The 20466-nt window shown below is 33.2% G+C and overlaps 1 protein-coding gene across 1 annotated transcript in view; it reads right to left on the reverse strand.

Annotated features, from left to right (window-relative positions):
* The window catches only part of LOC129220713 (ribonuclease Z, mitochondrial-like), a 68906-nt gene that overhangs the window by 31982 nt on the left and 16458 nt on the right, over window positions 1-20466 (reverse strand). Inside the window, exons 6-12 of the mRNA XM_054855143.1 lie at window positions 18427-18585; window positions 17292-17356; window positions 12659-12717; window positions 8911-8971; window positions 8769-8820; window positions 8210-8375; window positions 7125-7257 (exon numbers count right to left, since the gene is read on the reverse strand). Coding sequence (XP_054711118.1) covers window positions 7125-7257; window positions 8210-8375; window positions 8769-8820; window positions 8911-8971; window positions 12659-12717; window positions 17292-17356; window positions 18427-18585 — 695 coding nt within the window. The remainder of the gene's footprint in view (window positions 1-7124; window positions 7258-8209; window positions 8376-8768; window positions 8821-8910; window positions 8972-12658; window positions 12718-17291; window positions 17357-18426; window positions 18586-20466) is intronic.

Here is a 20466-nt window from a genome sequence, read left to right on the forward strand (position 1 = left end):
CTAATGAATTAGACTTACATTATTTACCCCAAAGTATTTAGAGGTGTCACCAAAGCTTCGTAATATATTTTTATTAAAAGGGTCTGGCTTGTTTAAGTAAAAAAAATAATTTATTAATATCTAAACCAGCGGTTCCCAACCTTTTCTCCCATGCGAACCCTTTCCAAGCTCCGAAAAAAGTTGGCGAACCCCTTGGTTATTAGATAATAAGTATCAAGTAAAAAAAAAATGCATGCACATACATACACAGATAAACTAAAACGTGGGACATTTTTTTCTTAGTTTGATGCTGCTCCATAGTTTACTAGTTTATAAAAAGAGCAAAAACATTAATTTCAAAATATAGAAGAACCAATATTGCTACAAACTAAAATGATCGATAAAAAATGAATGCGAAAAATTCACCACACAAGTGTTTATTCTGTGTGTGCAGTGATTATTCTGTGAGCTTCAATCAATTTTGAAAAAAAATTTCAAAATGGGATATTTGTGGAACAAAGACGCTCAACGTTTGACTGAAATATTTGACGGCTTCAATTTTATACTAGGTTCAGCATTTAATCTGTTCCAGCAGTTATCTCTGTTTGTGAAGAAAATCCTTCTTTACATACGTAGAAACAGAAACATATTCCAAATGGAAATAAAATTTAAAATGTCTTTTTCTGACACAGGGCGCAGGGTACATTTATCTCTACCACTAAATCAGAAGTCAATCAAAGAATGACCTTTAAAATACCTCTCAGGGAACGGTCTCAGATTAACTAAATAAACTTTTTTCTTCCAGTAAAATGAGAAAGATCTCCAGGTTTATGTCTTCTTGAAAAGGACTATGAGCCTAGCTGTTTAACAAAGACATACTGCGTACATTAAAGGTGTCATTGCTGAAAAATTTTTCTGTAATTAATCTATAAGTGTGGAGTAAAATTCATATACTGAAAAATAATAGAAGCGCCCATTTCTCAATATCACATTTACTCTCATTTTTACACAAAAGGTAATTTATAACAAAACAAATATTTTTAAGCTCATTTTCTACAAGAAAAGTTTTCTACACAAATTTCAAAAATTCCTTATTTACATATAGCGCAAATTAAGTTGCATAGTTAAATTTCGTTGATTTTTTTACTGGGTAAACCTCACACTGCCAAACCTTCATCCTCTAAAATGTTCTAAAGTAATTTAATTTTCATAATTCCTGTTGTATTTTTGGGTGCTAGCCATTTTTTCTTTTTCGATGATGAAGCTCGAAGTAAATTGTAGTCTATATCTATATAGTGTCAAAATTATAGCAACAACCAACAGTGCAATCTCACCTCTATACATTTTTAACACAAGACAAGTGCAATAACTCTTCGTTGAACTCAAATGTTAAAGAAACTGAGCATCAAAATATTTGAGACATTCGCATATGATCCATCTAATGTTTTCATCAAGTTTAATCAATCTTTTGGATCAAAAGTTTCTGAGGAAACGAACGCTTTCGAATTCTTTCATCTGAGAACTTTAATAAGCAGCAGAGTTGACAAATTAGTTATATTAAGTAATTAAGCAAGTTACATTAAGATTAATATACATACTGCACGAGAAAAAGTGCACACATCATAGTAAACACACCACACGCGATACAGATACAAAGTTGAGTAGTAGCTGAACTACTTACTTACAGTTAATATTGCTACAGTTAAAGTTATAGAATTGCAGATATATATTTTTACAATAACACTTCCCCTAAATTGATATCTGCAATACAAAAAAAGGGGGGGGGGCTCTCTTTCAAGTCTATATCATAGATCAAGTCTCTATTTCACACATGCCAATCATTTGGCGGAGTCTCTGGAATGTAGCTTTTGGTAGAGGTTTAGTAAAAATGTCAGCAGCTTGAGAATTACTCTCGCAATGTTGAACATCTAACTGCCCATTCTGATACTTCTCACGAATAAATTTGTAGCGGACAGCTATGTGCTTAGTACGACTGTGGAATTCAGGATTCTTGACTAGTCCTATAGCACTTTCATTGTCCACCTGCAACACAGGAACACCTATCAAAGGACAAATATCCTGGAAAAGTCTCTGTAGCCACACTACTTCCTTTGAAGCCTCACTGGCTGAAATAAATTCTGCCTCTGTAGTTGAGAGCGATACACAAGTCTGTCTCTTGCTGGCCCAGGTAATGGCTCCTCCAGCAAACTTGAAGACCATCCCTGATGCAGATCTTCTGGTTGATGTATCACCAGCATAATCAGCATCACTATATGCTTCCAATTGCTTGCAGATATAATTTGGCTTATACAAGATACCATATTTTGAAGTTCCTCGAAGATACTTCAAAACTTTCTTCACTAAACACCAATGCATTTTGGAAGGTTTGTCTAAAACTTGAGATAGAACACTAACAGAATAAGCAATATCTGGTCTAGTTACCATACATAAATATATTAAACTGCCAACTGCTCTTCTGTATGGTACCTCTTCATCAAGCTTTTCAAAAGGTTCAGATAACAAACTTTTGTCAATGGGGATACAAACAGGATTGGCTGAAGACATATTAAAACTATCCAAGATCTTTTTGCAATAATTTTCTTGGTGAATGAAAATAGAACCATCATCTAAATATTTAATTTGCATGCCCAAAAAGTATGTAGCTGGTTCAACTTTAACATTAAATTCTTTTGTAAGTTTTTTAAGAAATATTTCCAACTGATTTTTATTTTTCACAGCAACAATTCCATCATCCACATATAAGATCAAAAACAAAGTCTTATCTTTATTTACAAATAAGCCAGGATCACTGTCCATCTGCTTGAGATCACCATTCTGAAGAAAATCTTTAAACTTTTGATTCCAGCATCTGGGAGCTTGCTTTAAGCCATATAGGCTTTTTATTAATTTGCAAACACGCCCACTTCCATCATCAAATCCATGAGGTTGCTTCATATAGATCTCTTCTTGCAGGTCTCCATATAGAAAGGCACTTTTCACGTCAAACTGAGCAAGCTTCAAACGTTCACTAGCAGCCACACTAATAATAGATCTGATAGTGTCCCAACGAACCACTGGACTGAATGTTTCCTGATAATCAATACCAGCTTTTTGGGAGAATCCTTTAACAACCAGTCTTGCTTTGAACCGCTCTATTTCGTCTTCAGAATTTCTTTTTATTTTGTAAACCCAATGATTTTCTATAGCTTTTCTTCCTTTCGGTAGATCAACAAGTTCCCACGTTCCACTCTCAGTGAGAGAGTTCATTTCTTCTTCCATAGCAGCCTTCCAATTTTCAGCATTACTTGAGTTTACTGCCTCATGAAGAGATGTTGGTTCATCTTCAGCTAGCATAACATATCCATCAAATTTTGTTGGTTTTCGCAACTGGGATCTATCTCTTAGAGTAGTATATCTATTCTCATCTTCAGTTGTAGCAGCTTCCCCTACATCATTACTACCTCCATCTTCAGTAGGAACAGGAACATCTTCTGTAGATTGTAGAGGCGAAAGAGTTTCTTGGTAGATGTTGTCAGCCACTTTTTCTGTTTTAAAAACCACATCTCTGGACAAAACCACATCATTTTTCTCAGGAATCCAAACTCTGTACCCATCTCTATTACCACAATAACCAACTAAGTAGCCTTTCAATGCTTTCTTGTCAAATTTCTTCCTTCTGACTTTTGGAACATGAACAAAACATTCAGTACCAAATATTTTGAGATGGTCAACTGGTGGTACTTTCTTATACCATAGTTCAAAGGGAGATTTTCCTTCTTCTGATGAGGGACCTGTTCGATTGAGTACATAGGCTGCTGTATTCACTGCCTCACCCCAAAGTTTTTCCGGCAATTCTGTGGCATGGATCATTGATCGAGCTGCTTCAACTAGAATTCTATTTTCCCTCTCTATTGCTCCGTTTTGCTCGGGTGTATATGGCATAGACATTCGATGATGCAGCCCTGCTTTTTGCACAATTTGATGAACTTCAGAGTTATTAAATTCCCTTCCTCCATCAGTTAACAATTCTTTCATCATATAACCTGCTGTCTTCATTTCTGCCATAAAGATGCCCAACATATCTTTGACTTGAGACTTTTCTTTCATTAAGTAAACAGTTCTGTACTTAGAATAATCATCTTTGAATGCTACATAGTACCTATTACCTCCAAGAGATTTTTCTGGCATTGGACCACAGACATCAGCATGAATAAGATGACCAGAACTAGTTGGGCGATCTTGACGAGAGCCAAAACTAAGTCTATGCATTTTACCATACATGCAGGCATCACAAAATTCACCATCAAGCTTTACTTCAATACCCTTTCTCTTCAAAAATTTTGGAACATGGCGTTTGTTTTGATGGCCTAGGCGTTCATGCCACAGTTGAAGACTGTCATTGTCAACAACAACACATGCCAAATCAGGAACAACTCTCATAAGAAGTTTGTAAACACTGTTATATCTAATACCAACAGCAACAGTTTCACCAGTTAAAGTTCTAAACTCACGTACTTTGCTATCTGCATATTCATGAAGGCCATTATCCAAAGCAACACCAGATGAAAAAAGATTTTGATCACATTCAGGTACATGCCAAACTTTAGTAAGAAGACCAGGTATCCATTTACCACGTATTAACATTTCAATTTTAATTTCACCAATACCTTTGGCAAACATGGATCTTCCATCTCCTAATCTTAATGGCTTTGGAGTATCAAACTGTTTGTATGAAGAAAACCAGTCCAATTTCGAAGAAATATGGTGCGAGGCTCCTGAATCAATGAGCCAATAATCTTGATTGTTTTGATTTGCAACAGTCATAAAGACCTGTCCAGATTTTGAAGATTCCTTTTTCTCATTATTCTGCAATTTCCACTTGTTGCAGTTCTTTTTCATGTGACCAGCGAGACCACAGAAAAAACATTTAAATTTCTTGTTTTTGGCTTCATTCTGATTTGAATAAGTCTTATCAGGAGTTTTCTTGGCATGTGAGGGCTTTGCTACAAAGGCAACATTCTTGTTCTCAACAGGATGTAACTCTTCCAATCTTTGTTTGTGCAAACGAAGTCTTTCAGTAAGACTCGAAATTGTTCTTTCACTGCCTGGAACAGATTCCCATGCATTCCTAAACTCCAAATATTCATTAGGTAAAGTATTTAAAATTCTATTTAACAGCATCGACTTGGGAAGTTCAACGTTCTCACCTTTTAACTCTTCCTGTAACTCCTGCCAGATTTTCTGCAACTTAGATACATGAGTTGCAATACTGTCACAAGGATCTTTGGAGTAGTTGAACAACTGAGAGTACAGAAGATCGAGTCGCCGTTCATTCTTTTGCTCATACACAGAGTGGAGAACATCCCACATGTCTTTTCCAGTTTTACATGTTAAAATATGTTGCTTTGGCTCAGATCTTAGACTGCAACCAATAACGTAGCGAGCAATCGCATCTGCCTCATTAAAGGATTTTAAAGAAGCTGCATGCGCTTTTCTTTCTGCTTCGGTAGCTTCCGTAGCTAGCGCTTCCGGTTTGACCATTTCACCTAAGACAATTGGCATTGCTTTCTGCACTGTTAAATGCAATTCTACATCGAATTTCCAGCTAGCCCAATTGCTTTCACCTTCTAACTTCTCAATTGAATTCATCTTATCCATACTGGAGATAATAAATCAATTTCAAAAACACACGTGTGATTCACTGTAGAAGTTAGGACTTACGAACGATCACCGGCGCTAAGTCAACAATACAGATACAAAGTTGAGTAGTAGCTGAACTACTTACTTACAGTTAATATTGCTACAGTTAAAGTTATAGAATTGCAGATATATATATTTTTACAATAACATTATTCATAAGTAGAGCTTTTTTGGCATGGCTTCATTCACAATGAAAGCGCTAAAGCAGGCGCTTTGCATTGACAGACTTAATTCTTTAAATGTAAAATATGTCAGCAAGTATGCAATGATTTTCATACTAAGAGCATCGAATGTGCGAGAGACAAATGAATAAAAAAGGCACAAAATTTGTTTCAAACTGCTTGAACATGAGACTTTATCAGCATGTTCACCAGACATGTTAAAGCTCCGCCATTATAATATTTTTTTCATGAACCCCCAGGGGTTCGGCAACCACTGGTTGGGAACCGCTGATCTAAACAATGAATACATTAACTGAAAGTTATTGCTTGTGTTAAATAAGGTTTCGTAAACAGATATACAAAGTAAAACAAATAATTATGTTCTAAAAATTTTGACATTTCTGCATTTTTTTTTTATAATTTCCAGTTTTCGTTCCTAAATTGGAAAATAAAATAAATAAACCAAAAGTAGGGGGTGGGGGGGGGGGTGCCTTTCTGAATCGCCACCACTGTTTGATACTGGATCATTGAATACTGGAACAATTAAGAGGAATGACTGTTTGTTTCTAATGCAGGCATCCATTCTTTCAGGAGGCACTTTTCTCTTTGGATTTTTATTACCTCATGAAACGTCATCAGAGGTATTGAAATCAGGAAAAATATTCAGTTTTGGTTCCTAAATTGGAAAAAAAATTAATTAACCAAAAGTAGGAAGAGGGAGGGGGGCAATCGTCTTCCTAAACCCCTGCCACTGTTTGATACTGGATCATTGAACACTGGAACAATTAAAAGGAATGACTGATTGTTTCTAATGGGTCTCTATATTGGCTCCTTGTCATTTGCAGACCTGGTGCATTCTCAAGGAGCAGGTATCCATTCTTTCATGAGGTGCTACTATCGGTGGATTTTTATTACCTCATGAAAATTCATTGGAAGTATTGAAATCGGGGAAAACATTCAATTTTGGTTTGGAATTTTTTTTTTCTTTTTTGGACCAGATTACAAGGATAGTGAGATATTTCTGCAATTTCAAATAGCTATTCTAAAACAGGCCATAAACAATAACAATTGGTGTTGAAAAGATTCACCAGTAAAAAGATTATTTTCAAAATATAAGGTTTGAATAGATCTTTTTGAACTATGATTATAATTAACAAACTAAATTACGCTTTCTAACATTAGACCTCTTTTATGATGGCCACCTAGTATATCTTTATAGCTGCTTTTACATGAATTGATTGGTAAACATACAAAACGTCACAAATGATTAAAATTCGGAACTACCTCTTGTTCTAGAAGTTGTGAAAAAATCCTTGGATGAAGAAGATTTAATTTGTATTGCACACGGTGAATTCCAATACTACCTAAACTGGAATTATCATTGTTAATCAGCAAGTGGTGTGTGCTGTCTGGAAATCTAGTAAAATAACAAAGGTATTAGAAAGAAATAACTAAAATACCGACATTAGTACTTTAACTATTCAGAACATTACATAAAGAAGTTTAGTGAAAATTCTCAGCTACGCTGATTCTAATCACAGTATTACGACGCTGCCAGGTTAGGTTTGCACAACTCTAGATAAAAAACATTTTTATGAATTTACAGGCTTCATATTACAATTAAATAAAAAAGATCCAAATATGTTTTGTGCTAAAGTATGATTGAAATGAAAAAAAAACAATGTAAATAAAGCATGTCATGTAAAAGGTTACTTCAGTAAAATATTAGCAAAATACGATACTTGCTGATTAGTTGGAGGTGGTAAAGTAGGCAAAAAGTGTCCCAATACTTTTCATTTCCCACCTCCCCATACTTTTCATCCAATCTTGCAACACTGTAAGCACTAAGGAGCAATATGGCAAATATATTATCTATACAAGCTCATTAGCAAATAATGTGTTAAAAGGGAAAAAAACTTTTTTTCTTAGTTTAGCCGTATTTTTATAAATAAAATGAAAACGAAATTTTCATAAAAACTTTGAATTAAAAGGAGTACATTTGAGATATAGAGACAATTTTCTATTGAAAACGCTATTTTGAGACGTAAGAAAAACTTCAAGGTAAAGGAATATTTAAACTATAAGGCTTTGAGTTATTGAGAATCGATGGTATATTGCTTTTACTTGAAGGATACAAATTTTATGTCAATAACTAAAAGTAACTTTTCAATATAAGCTCGCTTATAAAATTTACTGTCCTCTCTTTACGTATTATAATTTTCAAAGTAAATTTCCAATTTGTTTATTTTGCGAAATTGAAAATTTATCTTAACAATTTTATTTTGTCCCACATTCCCCGACAACTCAAGTTAAAACTTTTGTGGAACACCATGGATTCAATCCCACTGGTAGAATTAAAGAGCACTTACTTCGTCATCCACTCCTGATAAATCTGATTTTTCAAAACATCTGATGGTGTGAAATGAACAACCACAGATGCTATATCACAAGGTGAAGGGGAAGAGGATTGATACTTTTTGAATTTTTCTTCTTTCACGAATGAATTTAAAAAGGCAACAGAGGGGCATTCCACAACTATTTCACAAGAGTAAAGCACAAAATGCTATTAGAAGAATAAATATAACAAGATACTTTGCTTAAAAAATTTACATGCAAAATAAATAACAATTCGAGTTTGTAATAACATGTAAGAAAATGCCATACAAATAAATAAATAATTAAATAAAATCCTTGACAGGCTCATTTTTACAACCAAGAAAGTTTTTAAATGATTTGAATATAGAATTTGGCCATTGTTACTTTCAAAGACACAATCAGAGACACCTGACAAAGAATACAAGTAGTACTTAGTCAAATATATTTTCAAGAAATTGCATACTTTCATGTGAGAAGTTTATTTCATAAAAAAAACTTGCTGTATTACAAAAATCTTAAACAAAATAAATGAGCAAAATAAATAATTTTCACCTAAAAAAGCTGGGCATGGCTGTTCTTCTGAAACAACATCTTTTGAATGAACCTATTTTGGAAATGAGAATAACTAACAAGTAACTTTAAAAATAAGCACAGCTAAATAAAGATTTAGATTTTCACTAAATTAAAAACTTACAATTTTTCCAGAAGACAAAGTAATATCTTTACCATTTTTAAGATCACCTAATAATGGCCCCCTAGAGAAAAATACAAAAGCCGTTTCATTTTTTATCATTTAACGCAGTGGTGCCCAACCTTTCTCTACACAAGGGCCACACCTCCTATTAAAATGAGTCTCATGGGCCTGAGCACAAGTAAAATTTTTTAATTTTTAAACTTTTTTTAAGTAACATGAAAAAACATGGAAAAAGGAAAGAAAATATAAAAATAACAATTGTTGTTTTCATTATTTGATGCCACTTTTATATTTTGCATCTGCTTTCCAGAAAACGATTGCTGAGTACCATATATACTCACCTATAAGTCGAGAAATTAAGTGAGGTTAAAAATTAGAGGGTCAACTTATACGCAGGGTAGAACTTCCGAAAATTTTTCCCAAACAATTCTTGAGGAAAAAAAACACTGGAAAACGTTATCATTTTCAAAATTTTAGTCCAACCCTTCTCAGCAGATGCTACGGAAGTAAATACTTACACATTCTGCAATAATTTTACATGATCTGACTGTGAAATAAAGACTAAATAATTACAGTAAACGGCCGACTACGCAAAAAGCGCTGGAATCACCGTATTTACGAATTTTCCCGATAGTTCTTAATTAATGCTCATTAAAAAAAAATGTAATATGGCTATAACGCAGAATTTTATTGATGTTTATGTAAAATACAAGCACCAAGTAACAAAAATTGTAACAGCAAAAAAACTCTTTGCAAAAATAGCGATCTCAGATGTGAACACTTTTTGTGCAAAAGAAAAATAATCGTACGTTTTTAACATAAAAATGTTAATTACATTTCATTTTCCTTCTTTTTACAATGTTTATAATAAAATTAGTGGCAAAACTTTCCCAATTTTTTCAGAAAGTAGAGGCTCGACTTATACACAGGTTTTCGATTTTTTCCTGATTTTCCTAAAAGTGGGGGGGGGGGGGGGACAACTTATAGGCGAGTATATATGGTATTTTGCTCCAAATTGTGATATTGTCATCAATCGTGCTTTTCCATTTGTAACATTGCGAGGGGCCACACAGAACAACTTTGTGGGTCAGATGAGGCCTGCAAGCTGTAGATTGGGCATCACTAATTTAATGTAAAAATCATAATTTCAAAATTATCATAGCCTACTTCCATTCTCCTGTCAAATACAGGAGAATGCAATTGGGCTTCAATTTTAATCAATAACATTCAGAGCTCAAGCAAAAAAAGGCACTGTAAAACAAACATATATGAAGAAACTGTAGAATTTTAAAATTTCAGGTGGTCATGAGAAGCTTCTTTTGTCAATGCCAGGGGTTGACCACCTTTTTAGAGTAAGAGCTGCTTTTCACCGATGTGGTAAAAAAAAATCTTTTAAAAGCCAAATTGTACAAACATTAATATTGTTAGAAAAATTAATGCAACAGTTATCTGCAGTGCAACAATTATTTACTATAAAACCAAAACATTTTATTCTTAATAGTAACATAGCATAATATTCAACCTATTAAAGAAAATGGATAACTGCTTCTTACTAATAATTAAAATCAAGCTAATAGCAAAAACCTTACTTCAGTAGGCTGTATCTTTTTTTAACATACAAATTCAATGCTAAAGATACAAACATGAAAAATTACTGAGGTTTTGGGGATTGAGAAGGAGTAGTAAAGTTTTTCCAACTTGGTGAACCTTCAAAAGTTCTTAACATCATGCAACTTTTGTGGTTTTTATCACCAGGCACTGTATAATTGGCTTTTAATAATGGGGTCAAAATACTGGTCAACAACTTTACAGTAGAAGTAGATCCTAAAATAGCCAACGTAACAAATGCATATGTGGATTTGTCTTTTCCTCATTTGAAGACTAGGCGTCTCAAATTCATGGTCAAACAGTTTATGCATCTGATTTGCTGCACAATATGTAATGAATTCATAAAATTTGTTTGTCAATGCCAATTTTACAGCTAATTTTGAAACACCATTAGTTTAAAAGCTCAAGACCCACAAATATGATTCTACTAAGCTGCAGGTTGCCCACCTTGGCCTATGCCACCATAGAGACGACATCACAGGAAACACTAGTTCAAGATTTATGTGAGACAAAAGTTACAGCTGACAGGAAACATCCATGTCTACACAGGAATATGAAGCCATCTCATGAATAAAAAACCACAGAGAGAGAAGTAATCAACTACAGTATTTTCTCAAGAGCATTTTTGGCAGTGTAATACAGATTTGTTCTAGATGCTTTTCATTGAAAAAAGGAAAGAGGACTGCATAACCTGTTACCGACTTCTTATCGATGCAGTTATTTCAAGAGTTGTGAAATGATTTGTTTGAGCACGTTTTTTCTGTCTTGAGCTTTGAATTGTATAATAGTTAACTAAGTTCTCGTATGATTATCCCCAACATGTTATTGAGGATACTGTAGACCAAGATAAAATTTAAAACTGTCTACAAACTCAAATTCTTAAAATTTTAGGCAAAAAAGCACTGTGCTTTTCATGAGTCTTATTTCACCACAAATAGCAAAAATGGGAAGTTAAAAGCGGTTAAATGCCACTAACTAAACTAATTTTTCAGTATTGTTAATTGGGGGTAACTAAAAACTGACAGACAACTTTTGTCTCTTGTCGAAAACAAAAATTAATAATACAAAAATTTGCTTAAAAAAGATAAAAATTGTTGAATATTTTCTGTAAACAGTGTTTGCGTGTTTGTCTATATCACCTGGGTCAGGGATACTGCTTTTACTCACATGTTAACCAATTAATTTTTTAAGGAAAAAAGAGCATTTACACACAATGTTTTCTATAACTTTCAATAGCTGGCACCAGCAGCATTCTAAAGCAAAACAGCTTTGGATGCCAGAGGTATTTAACTTGCATTTTCAAACATGACAATAGCTGACTTATGAGCAGACAAGGGGGGGGGGGAGAATATCCTATTATCAGTAAGTTTTTCTCCCTTCTCCCTTCTAATTGCCAAGGTAGTATATATATGCCTGGGGCACTTAAGAGGTTCAGAATGTTTTATTTGTTTAGTAATTATTTAAAGTCAGGAAGTCTAACATTTTAACTGTCATTCATTTTGTGATGGTGAGGCGCCATCTACTTAAGTAGCTTATTCAAGTTCAGAGAGAGAGAGCTTAATTTAAATAACAAATACAATGCCAAATATCAATCTTGTGGTATTCTCCCATCACAATAGTGTAATTAAAGCTGTTCCATTGATGAATTAAATGAATCAATTTTATTACTAAGGCGTTATGCTAGAAAAACTTCATGCTATAAATTTTTGAAAATATTTTTCTTAGTCTTTCCCATAGAAGAATTATGACAAATCAATTTGCAATTTTAATATTACAGCGAGAACATTAAAACATCATTATTAGACATGATTTTTACAGCAATTAATAACTGTTTTTTTAAGTGTATTTATTTTTTAGTACACAGTGTAATCCCGATTTAACGACTGTCAAGAGACTGGAAAAAGTTATCATTAAATCAAGGATATCGTTTAATCGAGGAGCATAGGCATTCGATGCAGTCAAACCCGGACCAGTGAAATGTAGCATTAAATTGAAGAAATTGTTAAATTAAAATTATTCTGCATTTCAAATTTTCTTGAAATATTCATCTTTTTTAATCATTTAATGATTAAAATTAAATAAAAAGATATTCAAAAAAATGCAAAAATTACAATTGACATTCACTTATATTAAAACTTACGGAGGGACGCCAAGTTCTACACATTTCTCAATCAGAAGATGACCAGGTTTGCTATGACCCTATTTTGGAGCAAGGGATTGAAAACATGAATATTTCACAAATACAATCGATACATTTTAAATTTAAATACAATACTACAATTGCTTATTATATGTATACAAAAAGAAAAAAAAGAAAAAAGAAATAAAATAATAATAATAAATAATTTCAAATCAGACTAACAATTTAGTAAAAAATTGAGACTTTTTAAAAATACCTTTAATAAAATAAGTATTTACATTTAAGTGTGAGAGCTTTCCCATAGATACAAAACTTACACAGTAAAGAATTAAATTGGTGGAAAAATAAACCGCTAAAGTATAAAAAAGAGCAGTTTATAAAAAAGAACTTTCAATAACTGTGAAATGCAGAGAAAAGAAAAATAGGAGAAATAAGAAGAGAAGAAAATTCTCAAAAAATTTCTTTTGAGAAATGAAAAAAAAAAAAGCATAAATATCCAAAAATAAAAAGCACAGACAAACAAAAAAAAAAAGAAAAAAGAAAGAACATCAACTGGAATGTACAAAACCAACATGTGCAAAATAAATCATGCAAAAAATATGAGAATTCATTGGGTGGAGGGGGGGGGGCGTAAATAAAAATAATTAAAATTATAAAAACAAAGCCAAATTGCAGACAAATACAGAATAGCTTCAAGATTTTAAAATAAGTTTGAGCTATAGGGGAGACCGGGGCTATTACGCGAAGGGGTAGGTGTGCAAATGTTAAATAATTTTCTCCTTTTCGGTTTGATAGTTCTGAGTGAGCTGTCATGTGACCACATAGCTGCCTCACTACTGTCAGTGTATTTTCAGTCAAATCTGCCAAACTGTAGCAACTTTCTCTGTGTAGCACAAGAGAAAGTTTTTTTTTTGTAGTGTTAAATAATTTTTTTCATCCTTAGTTATGTTCTTTTAAAATATATACTAGTAGAGTAAATTACCAAAACTTATTAATAGTGAATAGCCCTGCTCATTATGCAACAAATGACGCCTTATTCGGATTAATTTATGAAACCATTTTCAAACCAGTATAACCTGATTTTAATATGGCGAGTTGGGGCTAGTAGGCGAACCTTTTTTGGGGTAAGAGTGCGAATTCGCATATTTGCCAAGTTCAGTTTTTAGAGTCAAAGCATCAAACAATTTAAATTTAAATTCTGTAAATTGACAATTTAATGAAATAATTGCATTAGTTACACTATTCTTGAGCTTATCATTTCAAATAGACAAGCTTATGATTTCTTATATAGAATTGCTAATATACGTACTCTTCTTTCCGGAAATGAGAAAATACAAGAGAAAAACCAACCATGGGACATCCCCACTAGATGTAAATCTGCATGATGTATGGTGCATCCCCTAGTGGGTAGATAACAGTTGAAATGCTTCCAAATTTCTTAAAGGATTTTTCTAAAAACACTAGATGTTCAAAGAAAAAAACCTCTGATTCTGTTACTAGACATATACGACGCCGACGTCAATAGAAGGGTTTGATTTCTGTAAGGATACTACACTACTAAGAATAATAACCCTACTCCCTTTACCACTACATTATAGCCACAAGTTGCAGCCCCTTGATAGGAGCCTTCATGGCCTATTGAAAAAGTATGTTAATTTCGCCTGTGATCCTTGGATGGTGAATAATCCAGGAAAAGTCAATGGCAATTTACAACGTACCAACAGTGGTAACAGTTGCTTTTTCACAAGAAGAAAATCCCATAAATATTATGAAGGGTTTCAAGGGAACTGGTGTGTTTTCCTGCAAATCAAACATTTTTCAGGTCTGTGACTTCATGCCATGTTATATCACGGATCGGCAGGGCCGGATTTGGAAGTGTGGAGGCCCAAGGGCAATGAAGGAGTGGAGGCCCCTAATCAGGGTTCAAAAAGATAATTATATTTTCGAAAATATTCAATACTTTGATATATATCCGAATATTTTGATGTATATGTATATATCCGATATTTTCGACCCGTGAAAGTTAGGATACTTTGTAAAAATTTTATTGTGGGGGCCCCTTTGTTGATGAGGCCCCCGGGGCAGTAGCCCCGCCTGCCCTCTCCTAAATCCGGCCCTGCGGATCGTTCAGGCTAACAATCTCCTGGATCTATGAGTGAATCTGTTTGTCCAAGCAGGCAGCCTTATGTTGGAAAAAAGTAGTAAAACTGGATATACCTTTCCAAGATCAAATTGAGTTGCTACTTCATTCAATAATTCAGATTTTGAGTTTCTTATTGAAGATAGCGCTATGTCTCAGCTAATGCTAAACCCAATTACGTCTCTAAGCATTCCAGATCATATATGACCTTATCTTAAAGCTGGAGAGAGTCAGATCGAAAAAGGATGGAAGCGAAAGAGGTCTACAGCAATATTCTTTTACACTCCAGTCATAAAGGCTCTTCAGGAAGAAAGAATCGCAGCAGAAAAACGAAAAATATCACAAAACATACAAGAAATTTCTAAATTCAAGAAAAAAGGAATGTAAACCCAAAAGAAACATGAAAAAGAAGAAAGGAGTCAAATAAAATAGTTCATTTCACATAACTTTTGCATTTTTCAGCATTTACTTCAGGGTGGCGACAGGAATTGTGAAAAATAGTTCCCTGACTTTTCCCTGATTAAGTTCACCAATTTTCCCTGATTTATGTTACCAATGATAATGGTTTTCTTTCTTTGCTCTATTTGAAATCCATTGTATGCTTGTATAAAATGAATTATTTTAAACGTTTTAAGTTGTGTAAAGTTGTTGAACTAAAGATATATTTTAAAAAATGCTACTTTTTTAATAAAATGGTTAAAAAAAACATATCAAGTCAATTTTTTTAGGGGAAAAAACCCTACAAAACAGTATATTCAATTTTTCTACATGGAAAGATTATAGAAAACTATAAAAAAAAAAAAACTTTACTTTAACCAGAGACCACTTAGTATAAGAATTTTAAGAAACTATTAAAATTACTCATAAAAACATATGTGTATTTATCAAATAACAAAAAAGTAATTGAAATTATTTTCAACTGAGTTTTCAAACAATATAATAATTGCTGCAAGAATAACAAGTAATAGTGAAAGAATAGAAGTAATGTAGTTACTCTTAGATAACTAATTGACATATTTATGCAAAACAGATGAAACAATTTGACATCCATTTATAGGGAGCTTTTCTCTAATCAAGAACATAGGTTTTAATGAATGAATACAGCATTTTAACAATAAAAAAATAAAGATATTTACTTAAGTACACAAGTTAACTCTATTTCAAATGATTTCAGTATGTAACAAAAAAATCTTAGATTGCTTTCGTGACAAACAACTTTGAAATGCAAGAAAAAAAAAGCAATTAGTTAATTTCAAAATATATAAAAGAAGAATACAACTTAGTTATAAAATTAAAGAATCACTTAAGTCTGAAGAAAAGAAAACCTTTATAATCTGCGGTGACAACAAATAGTATGACGACAAAAAACAAAGTTTTTTTTATTGAAAGTTCAATTTTAGCAATTAAATTAAAAACACGAAGAAGTAATAACTTTTAAGCTTTTATAGTATTAAACAAAAATCAAAGATTTCTTCTTGAAATTATGATTATAGTACGCTAATTACGTTGAGACAATGGAATAACGGCAAAGGAGCTAAGGCATTAATGAAGGCTTCCTCTTTGCCTGTATGGTTGTTTATTTTACGTAGCATTGAAAGCTTAAAAGGAAATTTCAAGCTAGATGAAATAAACACCCTAACATACACAGAAGCAATCTTAGGAAATTCATCCTGTGGTTAATAAGTAAGATTCAATACTTTGACGTTGAGGAAAAAAGATGCACAAATATCGCACCTCATTCATTTTACTTTTTTTTTTCCGAACAGATAATTAGCGGAAAATGCGTAGGGAATTAGAGTACTTAATTTTGTAAAGCAAAAAAAAAAAATTTTTTTTCTTCATAAAATCAATTTTCCCTGATTTTTTGTTATTTTTTCAAAATTCCCTGATATTTCCCTGACTTTTCCCTGATTAATAAAGTTCCCTGACCTTTCCCTGATCTCCCTGATTTCCCTGATCTGTCGCCACCCTGTACTTCAAAAATAAAAGTTAAACCTTTTATATGATGTAATTTACCTAATTTTAAAGCAATTACAGCACTAATTTCGCTTTTTTTCATTCATTGGTAAGTTTTACTTGCTTATTTACAGCATTATTGAGACTTTATAAGAAATTTTCTGTGTCTATTTTGAGGTTTTCTGTATTCGCTAACTTACCCCATACAGCTCCCCAACTTACATTATGACGGAGCAAATGTGCGAACTCTGCGAAGGTTCACCAAAAAATTATGTAAAAAATACCCAAAGCATAGTACTAACGAGGTTCCTCAGTGATTAACTGAAAGGTTTTTATTGCCATAAAACCTTTGCTTAAAGAATTTCGAGGTGTCAGGAATAGAGTAGAAAAATCGACAGTTAAAGGGAAAAAATATTTTTTAAGTCTTAGAAAAAAAAAGGATTTTTTTTTTTGCAAAGAACCTTTTTGAACAAGAAAAATTCTGGCGCAGGGGTGCATTGGTAATAAGGTTGGTTGCCCGGTGGGCCAGTACTTTACCTTGCATGCATAGCACATCACCATGTCAGGTAATTTCTCACGGCTTGAACGAATCTTTTTCGCTCCTGTACAATAAGCAAATAAAATATACAAAGCAATTAATACAATGTTGTAACATTTACATCCATCAATGAGTGCATAAATTGTAAAATAAAAATGGTTGAATGCAGAGGCACAAAGTTCATTAAGTTTTGAAAAACTGGTCAGTTAAAAGCTTAATCAGAATTTAGGATAACAGACATTCACAATTTTTCTCAGCCATTTAAAACTCCAAATGACTAGAAAATGAGCAAAAAATAGTTCATCTCTCGTGGGTTGAGAGAGAATACAAAGCAATTGATACCTTATTTTGAATTTTGCTTCTTTTGCAACCATAGCACTAGTCTTTTAAAGAAGCAGAGATTAAAAGACCAAAAGTCCCTGATCCCCCTACATCTAAATAGAGCAGGAACAGAACAGGTGTATTCAAGGAGTCTCAAAAATTTTAGCCTTCTCTCAAAATTAATAAACTTTATTAGTGGCCATTTTGGATGTTTGTTAACAAATTATGGCAAAGATGTTCTGTTAAAATATAAGCACTTTTATTGAGCATGAAAAATATAAAAACATTCACAGTCAGAGAATTTCCCACCACATTTTGCAATAGCACCTACTTTTGTCTAAAGATGTTCAGGGAAGAATTTTACTTCTTTTGTTAATCTGCATGCTCTCATTTGCAATCCTTCTTACTTTCTGCATTTGAAATTCCCAGTTGCTGTGTTTTGAATATCAGCTTTGTTATTTCATAAGATAAATTATTCTTAATTGAGAGCTTTATGTATGAATCCCAACATCAACATTTATATTCATTTTGAATCAAATATTTTAAAAACACAAGAATTCTGGGATTCATCGGTTAAAATACAACATAATTTTGAGTTAGCTCTGGGACATTTCACTCCTGATGCAGTCTGCCCAGGAGCCAACTGCCCAAGTCCAAAACTCAAGCATCATAATGTACTATTCTTTGAAATACATTGCCTTAGAATTTTAGGCACTTCATATTAAAAAATGTGCAAAGGTTATAAGAAGTTTGCAAAATTAAGAAATTTAATTCAATAAAAGCAAAAAAAAAAGAGAACCTTTGAAAACCTACTTCTATCTGATACATTATCATGTTTTTCAAGCTCATCCTCAGAAGAAGCACTCGATGCAGGTGAGTGTTTCATTTCCATTTTATGGTTTTCAGGAAAAATTGGAATGTAATTGACCTCCATACAGTTATCAACAAAAGGCTCCTTGAAATTTTTCATTACTGTGAAAAAAAAGTTACAATTAACTCTTTCAGCAACAGAATGATATGTTCCATAATCGTTATTTCTTTTATGGACAACATTTGATCATTCAAGCTTTTGTAATACATTCTTCGCTTTTCAAATATTTTACTACTACTTACACAGTTGTGCATAGTGATGTGGATCGGGTAAATACGCAGTGGGTAGGTAAATATGTTTTGGGTATTTACCCAGGACCTGGGTAAATACCCAAAAACTGAGTATTTTACAAAAAATATGCAAAAAGTGAATGGGATTTTTTTAAAAAAATCTAAATATGAAACAATTGGTAAAACTGATACATACACATGTATTACACAGTTTATAATTTTTTTATTGAAAGACTTGATGAAATTATGAAAGAAACATATCGTGAACCAAAGAATATTTTCTTTACGATGTCATAATTAGAGAAGATATTTGCTTTTTTTTATTTTTTTTTTGTAACCAGTTAAGCTTTTTACTTTTTGTAGAATGGCTTTTTATAAATGAAATTTGGCTATCAACATTGATTGGGCATATCCAACACAATTAATGTGAATATCATATTAGATTGCTAAGTTGTTTCACACAATAATTTTTCGTCAAAATACAATTTTTGGGCAAAAATTTATTGTTTTGTATATGGTTGGTTATACTAGGTGTATTATGAAAGTAATGCAATGTTTTTTTCCAGGCCGTTTTTATTGGTCGGAGTATAATCGAACTAATTGGTTTAGGTGAGGGGGACCCTAAGGTTTTCCGAAAAACCAGTCTCAGGGTTCTCTGAGCTGTGGAAGCGGCTGGACGTAAGTTAATGTTAACCTCTGGGCATCAATCCTGTCACGGGAAAAATGGTATGCGATTAAGTTTTGTTGCTTAACCAACAAATTCTCTTGAGGAGACTAACAAAATGATTCGTGAGGCTTACAAGGATTCTTCTTTGTCTCATTCACAAGTTTTGAGATGGTTAAAGACCTCTAAAGAGGGCCGGGAAAAGGGACGTGCATGATGAACAACGCTCTAGGCGGCCGTCAAACATCAAAACCGACAACAATGTGGTTCGTGTTCTTAAATTGTTGGACTCTGACCCTTGATTGACTATCAAGATGGTTGCAAATGAACTGAACATGTTGTCTAGTGCTGTGTTTTGCATTACTCAAGATTTAGCGATGAGGAAAGTGTGAGGCAAGTTCCTGCCGAAGCACCTTGCCATAACGCGCTGCAAATCCGCGAGTTCCTGGCTAAACACCAGGTGAAAACGCTGTCCCAGCCCCCTATAGTCCTGACGTCGCCCCGGACAGACTTCTTTTTGTTCCTTTGGATTAAGGCAGGCCTGAACCCATTTTTCAACCCTAGAAGAGATCCAATCAGTCACGACGAAGACCTAAGGGGAGGTCCCCAAAAACACCTTTCAGAGCACATACCAGTCATGGCAGAGGAGATGGAAGAAATGTACAAAAGCCCAAGGACATTACTTTGAAGAATTTTGAGTGTTTGTGCAAATCTGTTCAAAAAATTACTTAAAAAAAAAATTACTTTTGGAATATACCCTGTATATATACATAGTGGAGTACATACAGAAAAGTATTTTAGTTGAATATATATTTTTGAAATAAATACCCGGGTAAATACCCATTTTGGGTATTTACCCGGGTATATACCCTGGGTATTTACCCCTAAAAATAAATACCCGGGTGTTTTACATCACTAGTTGTGCATCACAGTAGCATCTGAGCACAAACAAGCTTAGCACATATCAAAATCACTCAAATACCTTTCATAGAAAGATTTATAATAGTGTGACATTTGACACGTATGTAACTGGCGCTGAAGAGGTAAGGTAACAAAACATCTTTTGACAAACAAAATCTTTTGAGATG

This window comes from Uloborus diversus, chromosome 4, assembly GCF_026930045.1.
Source record: "Uloborus diversus isolate 005 chromosome 4, Udiv.v.3.1, whole genome shotgun sequence".
In the NCBI taxonomy this organism is placed as follows: Eukaryota; Metazoa; Arthropoda; class Arachnida; order Araneae; family Uloboridae; genus Uloborus; species Uloborus diversus.